Consider the following 13,362-nt stretch of genomic DNA (forward strand, 5'->3'; position numbering starts at 1 on the left):
ACGAAGTATATAGCACCTTCAGAAAACGAGTTGAAGTTTTAATGTAAATCAAGCCGTTGACCTGAAGGACTCAATCCAGACTGTGTATTACATGGTGAAACAGTAACTTTTTTCTTTTTTCTCTTGAATAAACATATGGTCGAGCCCTTAAGTCTGATATTCGAACTATATCTGTTGAGGGGCTTCTCCAGAAAGCAAAGACTCTCTACTTTCCATATGTGTTACCGATCGGTTTTAGATAGAGAAACTCCACCACAAGAACGATTTTCATATCCCACAACATTTTAGTACAATTTTTTGAGTCAAATCGGTAACTCAATTTCCTCGGAGGCGGAAACGAAGAATATTTCTATGCCATACTGCATAGCTTTGTTTCGAATGAAACAAGCAGGACTCACATCGCCTATTAATATAAATTTCAGAACTCGCCTTCTTCGTGTGCGTAACGATCCAAGCGGTCCAAGGATGACATTATCCAGCAGTTCCGTTCTGTCAAGTTCTTGCGCATCTACCGTGCACTGACTTTGCGTTAAGTTTAATTTGCCATGCAAAATATCGTACGTCTACCATATGAAAAAATCAACTTTGTCAATGTTAGCATATGGATTCGTCGGTCACTTCCAATTGCCTCTTTCATGCTTCTGACTAACTGATGTCGCTGCGGTTACAAGTTTACTAGAACGAGGAGAATCAATAAAGTTTACCCAACACTCTTCAACGAACTCGCAGGATCTGTGGATGATGCTACGGTCCATGGATTCTACAGTATATATATATTGCAGTATTCTATACTTTCTTTTTACACCCACAAAAACCTCACTATTCCTCCACAGACAACACTAAAACACGCAACATTTTTATGGCAGCTATTCTTTTCCCACTAAGGAGATAAACAATGTAACGGAAAGTGTCTTTGTGAAAGAAACGTGTGTGTCTGCCCTCGTAACTAACGCCAACGTTTGCTGTTATAGGAGAAAGTTTCATATGAGATTTTGTGTTTCATCTCAACCTAAATTTAATAGATAGTACGTGGTCCGACTATAGATCAACTATAGGACTATTTACACGCGAGAAATTTCGCACCAGTTACTGAAGCGAAACATTTCATTTCACATTTGTCGTCAATTCGTATCGCAATTCAATTCGTGTCGTCATGATTTCCGTGACACAAAACGTTCTGATGCTTTCAATATATTTTTCTTGTGTAAATAGCATCTTCTACTATCTGAAAAGAAAAAATTCTTGTGGAATATGGAAGTATGATAATTAAAGTACTTCAAGTGTAAGAAGTTTAAATGTATAATAATGCATTCACAGCGTATTCACTGAAACTAGAAACACTGAACACCATATTTTGACATTAAGCTTTGCTCAAAGTATGATATATTGACGTAAAATATCTTCATTTACTCAAGAGCACATGAAACTATAGGAAACAGTAACTGGAAAACCTGACTATAAATTGCAGAAATGAATTCGCGCTTACCCTCCTGTTTGTGATGCTGGAGTATTTTTTGTTATGACTACACTTTTGCCAAGCTTGGATTCGAGATCCACTCGATAGTCTCGCTGGCGAAGAAGATCTCTCTTGATTGGTGGCTGCTTCTGTTTTGCCTTTTCCTGTGCATCCAACTCCGCCTGAATCCTTTCTGCTGCCAGCCGTTCATATTCATCCCTATCCCACTTACGACGATGGTCTTCAGGTCGCTGCAATAAAGGGAAAATTTATAAAACTCAAAGTAAGGCTAGAAAACTACTTACACACAAAAACGCACAAAAAATATACTGATACTTCCGGTCATAAATCAATCAACACGAGAGAAACATGTATAACAAGGTGGGTAGAAAGAAGTAAAAAAAATATATATATATATTTTTCAAGTTCTAATACCGCGGAAAAGTTGCGAGTTGGAGAGACTGAAATGGAGCAAAAAAAAAAAAATCAAATCGGTTTATATCTTCCGGTCACGCAGTGCTCTGAAGTTTGCCGAAATTTAGAAAAAGTTCACATTTATACGTTTTTTTTTTTTTATTATTTTTTTATTTTTTTTTTTTTTTTATTACAGCTCTTACTTAACTTGTCAATATTTAAATGTAGATAATAGTTCTAGTCTAATCTTACTTGAATCGATAATGATTTAAGTAAAAGAATTATTCAAATCGGTTAAGGTATTCCGCTCGAGCAAAGGCTGTTAATTTTAAGAAATTCAGATGCTCGTTGCAACTCGCTCGGATCACTGATCATGACGGTCTACCCACCCATAAATCAGATTTCAAAGTGCCTTCAGCTAAGAATGAGTGAAAACGGAAATGTTCAATTGTTCGTTCAACATGAGTTTTTTGGACGACTCATCACATAAAAATTTAGTTTTGTCAATAATAATAATAAAAAAATCTGTTTATAAACATTACTAATGATCTAAAATACTTTGTTTTAAAACATTTAAATTTCTATTCAACAAAGAAAGCAAAAAAAAAAAAAAACATCTTTTTTAAATACATTGAACTGTGATCTACCTTTATTTGTAACTTTTATTTCAAACTTTCATTAAATTCTAACTCGGTCGGGTGAATGATCACGATGCTCTACCCACCCATAAAACAGATTTAAAATTACCTTCAGCTACGAATACGTTAAATCGGAGATATTTAATTGTTCAACATGAGTTCCTTGAATTTACGACACATTTCACAGAAACTTAGTTTTGTCAATAAAAAAGAATCTGTAAATATTATATTGTAATTATTACTAACGGTCTACAATACTTTGTTCTAAATATTTTAACTTGTATTCAACAAAGAAAACCAAAAAAACAAAAGTACATTTTTTTTAACCTTGAACTGTGATCTACCTTTATTTGTAAATTTTGTTTCAAACTTTCATTAAATTAGAAGGCAATGCACAACCGGAAAAATGTTGATGGATTTGAAAATTTTTAAACATTATTTTCTGTGGTTCTAATATATATATATATATATATATATATATATATATATATATGAATTTAAGTTATTACATTCGGGAAGAGGCTAATTTAGAACTTAAAAATTATCGTATAAATGTTTTTTTTTTTTAATTTCAGCGAAATTTAGAGCACATACACGACCGGAAAACAAAAACTGGTATTATTTGTTTTTTTAAATTCTTGTTAGTCTCCATAATTCGCAGTTTTTCCGCGGTATTACGACTTGAAAAGAAAGAAAAAAAAAAGACTTTTTTCGGCCCACCCTACTGTATAATGTAGAATTAAATGAGAGAGGGAGTGGGTGAAATCGAACTGTCAATTAGTCTATGTAATTGAGAAACGGATTAATTTTTAATTGTACCATATTCTCTGAAATGAAATATTTTAGTTTAATGACTTACATTGATTAGGAAGACCTAGGCGCAGATGGGAGGACAATATTAAGATAGATCTCGCAGAGATAGGAATACAAAGTAGAAACTGGATGCAGTTAGCTAAGAATAGAAGTCAGTGGAGAGCTTTTGTGAACGATGCGTTGAACCTCCGGGTTCCATAGGCCATAGAGTGAGTTAGTTAGTTAGTCCTACATTGATATCCTTTAGGTCAAAGAAGACAGATGAAAAATGAAAGTTAGAATAATGATTAAGAAAGAATTGGTAGAATGAGAACACGAAAAAAAAATTAGAAAAACCCAAGAAAATATGAACACGGTAATAGTAAACAGAAATTCTTTCAAGTTAAAACATTCAAAAGCACGAAATCAACTTGAGGAGTAAGTTTCACCTATTAGGATTCAATTAAGACTTTCTATGTTAAAGAGACAAAATGAAAGAAAGAAAGTCCTCAAGAAAATTGTGTTTGTTGCAACGTTTTTGAGTAATCTGCAATCCTAGAATAGTCCAGTTCAGTCCAGTTCTAACATCTGCAAAATCACGAATTGGCATGCACTGCTCAACAAACATGACTGCCACTCGCAAACTGGCTGGGATTACAATTTTTAGAAAATAGTTTTCTGCTGCCAATGTATATGGTAATCTATCTATTAAAATGCTACAATAGCAATTAAAAGCGCCTGAGCTCCAACCTATAACTTTGGCTTTCAAATCTTTCATTTACGGTTATGTGTGATTTCACGTTTAACAGAGACAAACATTTTAAGTAACATCTATTTTTTTTTTGGGGGGGGGGGTTGTCAAATGAACACCATATACAATTGACATTATAATTAATTATATATGTATGTATTTGGTTATTACATACTGCATGCAAGAAGAAAGAAAACACTGGTCATACATGAATTAGAAACTCAAACCGGAAGTAGGCTCAAATCTTGCACAAACGGTGCGAGATATTGAGAAAAAATAATCGAAAAAATCTCCCCTTTATGATACCCCTTACCGATTTTTTTTTTAAATTAAGACGTCTTTCACTTGTGTCTGTAAAGGGACATGTACATATGTCTTGAGGATAGATTTATGCTCATATGCGAATGATGCGCTGTGTAGAGAGCGCAGGTTCAGCTAGTAGTATTTAAAAATTTTAAATGGTTAAACAATCCTCGTTGAATACTTTTACATGAATTGACTCTAGAGTAAATTTGAATTAGGTTAGTGTTTGTATTTTGCATTTACATGTCCTTTAATGTGGGTTTCGCTTCACATAGTAACGCTACACCTGTAAACATAAATATTCCTTTGTTTTACGTCCCATGCGTATGCCGGCCACGCTTAAGGAGACGGTAATGAGAAATGAATGCAATGGTGAAATGAATAAAGTGGCTGGAAACGGGAGAACCCCCGAGGAAATCCACACACACGGTATCTGTCCACCACAAAGTCCATTTAGCGCGAGCTGGAATCGAACCAGGGACCTCATACACTAGAGATGAACGCTCTACCACTGAGAGGATCTTATAGGATGTTGACAAAAGATAATAATTATTATTATCTTTTGTCCCGATAATTATTATAATAAGCCTTTTCTGTGAATTGGAACAACGATTGATTCTTTGCACTCTTGTGGCAATTCCTCCTTGTTACAGAGGAGGAGAATGAGACTATATCTTATTCCACAATCTTTTCTCTCCAGCTAAAATTAGCTCAGCCGGAATTTCATCTACAACAGATTTGTGTTTCTTCAGTTTCTTTATCGTTTTCTTTCTCTCTCTCTCTCTCTCTGTTTGCTAAGGTTCTGCTGTGTGCATTTTCCCTTCTTCTTCTCCACGAGCATTAGTTTATGGCTGCGTATTAAGTAAGTCGTGAAAGAATTCTTTCCATCTATGCTACTTGTATCAGTGATAAGTGTTCCATCGGCTTTCTTTAACATATAAGAGCGACGTTGATACCCTTTCTTAAATTTGTTGATGCCCTTATATATATATAGGATGGCCCAAAAGTAGGTATACAGACCAGCATCAATCAAGTATGACATTTTAATTTATTAAGATCAAGAGTTTACTTTCTTCGGTCTGTTCCGAGTTCAGGTATAAGCGAAAAGAAATTACGAACAACTAATGAAGAAACTAAACAATATATGTATGGATAACAATAAGTAAATGATATGCCATGAGCCGATCGGACTGTATACCTACTTTTGGTCCACCTTGTATATATGTCCCGAATGGTTTTATTTTTACTATAATCTTCAAGTTCATTCATTTTTGCTTTCAAAAAATCGTATTTCTTTCTTCTAAAAGTTTTCGAAGTTTCTCGTTTGATGTCAACGCAATTATGTGTAGTCATATTGATCGGATTTTGTAGCCAACGCAGTTTTGCCTGTTTTGTGTTCTCTACTAATTTAGTGCATTCCTGATCAAACCATGGTTTGTTCCCATGTATTTTCGCATGACCTTTTTCTTCCTGAAATTTTGATGCTATTCCTACTTTCAACCCAAGTACGTTTAACTCTAGTGCATTCCGAACCTTCTAAAACCGAGATCAACATCTTAATCTGGTATTCCCCTCTCGCTTGGTTCTCATCTAATTTTTTAAAATTAAACCTCTCCGTTTTTGGATATTAAATATTTCCTTTATTTAAGGATAACTTCTCTTTTATTAGTGCTGCTACCAGACAGTGATCAGTATCACAGTTAGCTCCTCTAAACGATCGAACATCAATTATTCTAGATTTTCTTCTTGTATCTACTAAAACATGATAGGTTTAATCATTAGTTTTTCCCTCTGGTAAGATCCAAGTATATTTTTGAACGTCTCGATGTGAGAATTTTGTACTGTTCACGATCAAGTTTATGGATGTTGCAAAGTTCACGACCCTAAAGCTGCTGTCATTACTTTCTTTGTGAAGACTTTCGTTCCGTATAATCGGTTTGAAAATATCCTCTCGTCTCACCTTGGCACTGAAATCCCCTAATAGAATTTTCATATGGTATCGCGGAAGTTAGTCAAATACTCGTTCTACTTCTCGTAAAAACTATCTTTTATATCGTCATCCTTATTTTCTGTTGGAGTATGTACATTTAGAACAATATCACACCACCGACCCTTAAGAGTAATAAAAGAAAGCCTATCATTAACAAATTCAACACGTTTAATTGCTGATATTATTCGTTTGTGAGCGGAAAACTCTGTTCCTAATTTGTGATTTTTATTTCCTTCCCCGTAAAAGGACGTAAAATTTATGACCGTACTACTCACTTTCCTTCCCATCTAACTACTACTCTCTACTCAGCACTACATCTAGATAATTGCACACACAAAACCGAAAAATAGTTGCATTAAAAAGGAGATCAGAAAACTCTCGAATTCTTGCATATCCGGTGGAATGTGTGACGTATAGTACGATTATCGCATGTCACAGAGGCCCTTTAATCCCAAGATACATTATAAGAAAGCAAACTGGCAACTGAAAATGAAATTCAAAAGATTTCTAACATTTCAGTTATTCCTGAAAACAAATCTTTTATTTATTAAAATGCTTTCTTGTATTTTTATTTTTTATTTTATTTATTTATTTTTTAAAATCTTTTTGGAGGAAAATGTCGACTTTCAGTTAAGTAGGTATTGCTTTAGTACTAGTCACCCGAGTAGCATAACTGACCCGTCATTCTCTCCAGAATAGAACAAGCTTTCAAATGGTATCATGCGCATGTGTGCATAATGAACGACAAAAGGGAAATTGGGGTAAAGCAGAGAAATGTCCCTCCAAAAAGTCCTTTTTTTTTTTAAATTTGGTGCCCCAAAGAGCGGCTTCAACTACAGGTACCCCAGCATAATCTATTCTGAAAAAGACTACGGTTTATATGTAATGCATGTGTCAAATTTTATTGTAATACCGGTATCTAGAAGTCACGACGGAAAAATATTTCTTAATCTTGTTTCCAACACCAAATTTCATGAAAAAGAAACGAAACGAAATCTTTCAGTTTAATGTCCCACGTTTATGCCTGTTAGGCTAAGGGAGACGGATGATTTAGGCAAGCGAATGATGATGGAAGAACTGGTGGAATGAGAAAGTGGGAGGAAACAGAAGTACCCCGACAAAATTCACGGACACAATGTTGTCAACCACAAACTTACTTGGCTGGGATCGAATCAGGAACCCAACGCACCAAAGTTAAGCACTTTACCACTAAGCCACTGTGCCCCTTACTATTTATCCAAGTATTATGGTTAGTATGTTATTCTCTTCAGAATGAAACAAGCTTTCAGATGACACCATGTATGTGTATATTCATAATCTACAAAAAAAGGGGAAATTTGGGAGAAACAGGGATTTGTATTTAATTTGGCACCCTCTAAAGCAGTCCCGGCTACAAATACCCGAATATAATCAACCCTGAAAAATATTTTAGCCTACACAAAATTCGTATGTCAAGTTTCGGTGCAATATCTAGAATAGTTACAAGAATCATATTTTTCAATCCTGTTTAACAATATAAATTAGATATTATCGCGGATCGAATCCTGTAACAATACTCTTAGGCTTCAAATATACCACACATTACACTCAAATTACACTACCCAATTAGCTACCATTCGCTAACACCAAACCTCACATAAGTAGCAGCTAAAAGAGCATTTACTTTCCTTACTTTGCTTAGAACTAAATCATATAAAATTTTCTGGATGTGAGGAGGGAAATGGGGAGAATAGAAGAGGGAAAATCCTATAATGTTCATTTCTTTATATATGTGCATAGACTATGGACTTCCTTTTCCTTCCGCTTTTGAGAAGCAAAGACAGAAATATTTCTATGCAACCTCGAAACACGTGGCTTCTTTTCAAGCCCAAACTTAAAGGAGCGTCATCACCCTATATCGTCAAACGCCAAGAGCAGAAAACGGATATTGTTGTAACATTATACCCTATAGACATTTAAAAAAAAAAAAAAAAATCACTTTGAAGAAATGAGTTTCACGGGACCATAATTGATAGTATGTATGCGTGACACAACATTTGTGCCAAAAGGATTAATAAAACCGCTTTAGGCTAAGGGAGATGATGATTGAGACAAGTGAATGATAAGGGAAGACTTGGTGGAATAATATGGAAGGAAACGGGAGTATCCCGAGAAGACCCACGAACGCAATGTTGTCCACCACAACTTATTTGGCCAGGGATCAAACCAGTGACCTCACGTACCAAAGTTAAGCACTGTATCACTGAGACAGTCATCCCCCGTCTGAAATGTTTAGAGGGAAGTTAAAAAATCTTCAGTCAGGACGGCTGACTCTTGAATTCTGAGTGTAATAGAAGGACTTTATTTCTATTCTATATTATACAGAATTAGCCACCTCTTTCTTACTCTATAAGTAGGAATACAACGTTAAATACACATACAAAATTTAATAAAACCCGCTGAGCTGGCGTTTAAGAAAAAAAAAAATACTATGGGTTTTTCATAATCCAGATATTAATTCTGTACATGACACATACCGAAGCTTATTTGATTTAAGTATCTACACTTGCATACGCAAATTACTAAATCAAGTACTTGGGTTAAGTTACGTAATTGGCCTCCTAAAATTACAAAATTTACTAGGAAATTGACAGAATTATATGAAATGTACGCGTCACACTAATGAAAAAGGTAATAAAGGTCATAACTGTATGAAGGGGCATAGTGAACCAATATAGGTTAAACTAACAATAGGTCACAGTCTATCAGTGATTCAAACCCACTGTCTTAGTAACTAACGCAGAAAGCGTGTGATGAGATAGGAGAGTGAAAGGTACCGATTGATTCTAGCAACAGTCGAAAGTGCCCTACAACGCATCGCCCCTAGGGGCGCTCGTATTTTAGGGGGCCATAAATTTGTACACATTACATCAGAAATGTGAGAACTGACTTCACAGTACGATTACATATGCAATCAAAACATATCGAAATCTTATCTCTTATATCTATAAGGAAAAAGTACGAAATGCAAAGGTGCTCCTTACCACATAGTACTCTATAAGAAAAACATCAAGTGTTACAAAACTGTGCCACAAGCGTCTTTTTTTTTAATCATTATCCTATGTAAAGTGTTATTCAAATATCCACATTTATGCATATGCATATATCCATCGCGTTGAAGCGAATGCACCCTGCGGACACCCCCCCCCCTCCCGACGGTCCCCTCATGCGTTCCTGCCCTAACTACGTTAGATAGCATTCGTACTTTTTAGTGACCTCCTAGCACAAGTTGGTTTGTGTTTTAAGTTGGTTCGTGTATTATGTACTTCAATTCTTATCTATATGTCCTCACGCTGTATTTATATTTTAGTAGTCTCAGTGTTGAAGCTATATCCTCCCTCGCAATGATAAAGTAAAGTAAATGAAATGAAATCTTTTAAGCTTTATGTCCTACGCTTATGCCGGTTAGGCTGAAGGAGACGGTGATGAGCAGAAATGAGTGAAACGGTGGAACAAAGAAAGTGGGAGGAAATGGCAGAATTGTGTTTGTCCACCACAAAGCTCATTAGATTTGAAGTAGGGAATGAAACAGGAGTAACTGTGATTAAGGTATATTAACATAACCACAATTAGGAAAATAACTTGTAAACCAGCTTTAGGCAAGCTTTATTTTGGTCATTTAATCCGATTCCTCGATTCAGTCATTTGATTCTTTTGGTTCTGGTTTTGAAAATGTATTCGTTCCAGTACGTTAGTGCTTTCGCTGTAGATAAGCGGCCACAGGCAGGGTGCAAAAAAATCATGATCTTAAAACCCAAACCCAATGTTACGAAAAGAAGAACACAGGGTTGCTCCGTTACCTGTTCAAAACGGGATTTTCCCTAATCATCCTCTGCATGACATTTGTTTTCATACTATACTGTACATTTGAGTCTCATTATATTATGATTATTAGTTTCATAATCGAAATAACAAAACAGAAACGGGATTTTACTTATTTTCACTTTAAATTAATTTATTTCGGAATTCGATTTAAATCAACGACTTTTATTTAAAAAATCAAATGATTTAAATCAGACTGATTTAAATCAATCCACCCTGTCCACAGGTAAGAGTACACCTTGAGCAGAACATTCATAGGAGCCAATACTTAAACAAGCCCTGCAGCGCTACTAACCCCCTTCGCTCGCTCCGCTATGTTTTGTTAATCTAAGTAACACTCGAGATCTTATATTTGCAAGATTGGGGGAGAAACTAAAAGATATCCAAAATCACTTGTTCTGCACAAAGTGCACTCTTACCCAGTCACGTGATGCCATACTGTTGGTTCTCTTCTGTCTGCGCGTACGATTTGACGTCGTGTGCTGTGACAGTGTTCTGTTCATGTTGTCTTGGTTTTGTTGCTACTGATGCATTTCGTGCGTGTTGGTTGCTACTGTGTTACTGTGTTTACCTGGCGGTACATGTCTAATGAGATGCATTTAGTTTTGAATTTATATAGGTTACGAAGTACCTTGCTATAGATTTTGTTTGGCCTATGTTTAACAGAAGGGGTCCAGCTCTTTTCTCTAAAACAGTTTAGTTTAGGTAATTTCTGTTCACACTAGGTTAGTTTAGGTTAGTTTATGTTAGATTAGTTTGTTATATTAGTTTGTTATATTAGTGTATGGTATAGCATAATTTTCCGACAAATGATAGAATTTCGCTTATTTCCACTAATATTAGGTTAGTTCAGGTTAGCTTAGGTTACTTTAGGTTAGATTTGGTTACGTTCTGTTACGTCTAAGTACTTGCATCATTCATTTCTCCTGTAAATTTTGCGTTTTTTACGTGCTTCTGGACCCCTTGTACTAAACATACTCCTTTTGTTTTAGTTTGTTTATTACAGCTTAACTCAAGTTAGAGTGTATATGAAAAAGGATAAAAATCATAATATCTGCTTCTATTTTTTTATTATATAGCATGTGTCCTTTTCAGCAGTCACGACATGAGGTGCTCTTTGCTGTACTTTTCTCTAGTATTATTATATACATTACTGTGTTACGGTAGGAAGTTGGCATGGTTCTAAATTTATCAGCAACTGAAACATGCTACGTTTAAAATAACTACAACATTACAGTCCGAATCAACATGATTTCTACCCGATTTGATTCCTGGGGAACTGGTTCCTGATGATAATTAAGGAACATATTTCGAGGAACCAGTTCCTAAGAAATCGATTCACTGTATGAATTTACGGTCAATGTTCCGTTAAGGGGGTCCAGTGTCTTTGACACCACTTCTTTCTATTGATTTTCGTTTGATCACATAATATAACGGTATTATTAGGTTAGCTTAGGTCAGGTCAGGTTAGGTTAGGTTAGGTTCGCTTAGGTCAGGCTAGGTTAGGTTAGCTTAAGGGGGTTCAATGTAGTTTTGGACCCCCTTAACGGAACATGGACCGAATTTACTAAAAAACTTGCCAAACTGTATGCTTCTCCGATCACGGTTAGCCATAAGCAGAACCTTAGCCAAGTATTGCATTCACATAGAAAGCTCTTGGGTTAATTACACGACATAATGAACGAAGTGCAAGGCTTATTCCACATAAAGGCAGTGGTTTCCGAAAGCTGTTCACATAAAAACACTTAAAAATCAATTTAAGAACCAATACCATTACGGTCCTTCACCCGTAATTTGTACTTGAAATTACAAAGAATTTCTTTAATATTATCTCGTAGTTCAAAAACAATGCAATAGCACAGAGAAAGTGGCACTAGTTCTGTTTTTGTCATCTCGTATCACTATTGTGTTGAGAAAATATTTCGTATTGCTTTCACAAAAGAACTGTTCCTTGATCACTACCACTGTAATTATTTTCTATGTCATAAATAACTGTATAAATTTTTACTAATTAAAGAAAAATGATCTATTTTTATTACATTGTAAACATATACGTACCGTAGTGGATGCCATTTTTAAACTGCCAGTGTTGGTATGTGTATATATAAATATCACTAAATTTAAAAATCGTATTCAGTGAGCAGAAAATTTCGGTGCAAACCTACGTGTACTTCATTTGGTAACAGATTATATCAATGTAACAAATCGGGAATCAATGCAAATAATGCAATAACTAATTGGCAGGCAATTATGACTATATGCCGAATATCACAAACTAAATAGCAAATTCAGCGTTGCGTTAACGCAAATCTTTGCGGAATGAAGTACCGTGAACTCTCGGGTTTAGCTCCTAGGTCCTTTATAAAATTACACTGTTCATAGGCAATATCTTCTGTCTCTCTCTTTTTTTTTTTTTTTTTTTTTTTTTTTTTTTCAATGAAATATCATACCCAATCTTAGGGATCCTCAGGACCTTTTATTTTCATTAAATGTTATCTTTTCATATTACCCTTCAACCAACTGAGAAGAATACTCGCATAATACAAAAAGATAAATAAATAGCAAAATCAGCAATCAAGACTGAAATATATTTCATGCAAATGCATAAAAGAAATGCAAAAGACATTTCAGCATCAAGAACTTAAGCTGTTAATACAAAGAAGCAGTGCCTGATGCAACAACGGATTAATAAACTAGAGTGGCTCCACACCGTATGTCTTTGAAATGAAAAGAGCTCTTGAAGAAGGAATAAAAATTATCAACTTTATTAGAACCTGTCCTCCTAACAATCTATTATTTTCCGCTTATTGTAATGAAGTGGGAAGTGATCAGGAAAACTTACTATTACACTCAGAAGTTAATTGGCTGTTTCAGGATAAGGCTCTTTTTGTGGTTGTTTGAGCTACGTGACGAATTAAGGCTGCTTCTTATTAATTCTAAATTTGAGTTAATACCAGTTTAAACGATTTCACATTACTTTTATATTTTGCTAATTTGGCTGTCATTTCTAACAATTTCTCTGGTGCATGGGGACCCTGGTACGATCGCAACTCGCACCAAGTGAACTTTCTGGTAGGCAAACACCGTGTGCGTAGGTTTCCTCGGGGTTCTCCCGTTTCCTTCCACTTTCTTCGCTTCATCATTTCATTCCATTTCT

The 13,362-nt window shown here is 35.2% G+C and overlaps 1 protein-coding gene across 1 annotated transcript in view; it reads right to left on the minus strand.

Annotated features, from left to right (window-relative positions):
- Positions 1 to 12,417, minus strand: part of LOC145669710 (zinc finger matrin-type protein 2) — a 33,543-nt gene extending 21,126 nt beyond the window's left edge. Inside the window, exons 1-2 of the mRNA XM_081738021.1 lie at positions 12,264 to 12,417; positions 1,487 to 1,707 (exon numbers count right to left, since the gene is read on the minus strand). Coding sequence (XP_081594147.1) covers positions 1,487 to 1,707; positions 12,264 to 12,278 — 236 coding nt within the window. The 5' untranslated portion in view covers positions 12,279 to 12,417. The remainder of the gene's footprint in view (positions 1 to 1,486; positions 1,708 to 12,263) is intronic.
- Between the last annotated feature and the right edge of the window lie 945 nt (positions 12,418 to 13,362).

Source organism: Thermobia domestica, chromosome 14, assembly GCF_964235325.1.
Source record: "Thermobia domestica chromosome 14, izTheDome1.hap1.1, whole genome shotgun sequence".
Classification (NCBI taxonomy): Eukaryota; Metazoa; Arthropoda; class Insecta; order Zygentoma; family Lepismatidae; genus Thermobia; species Thermobia domestica.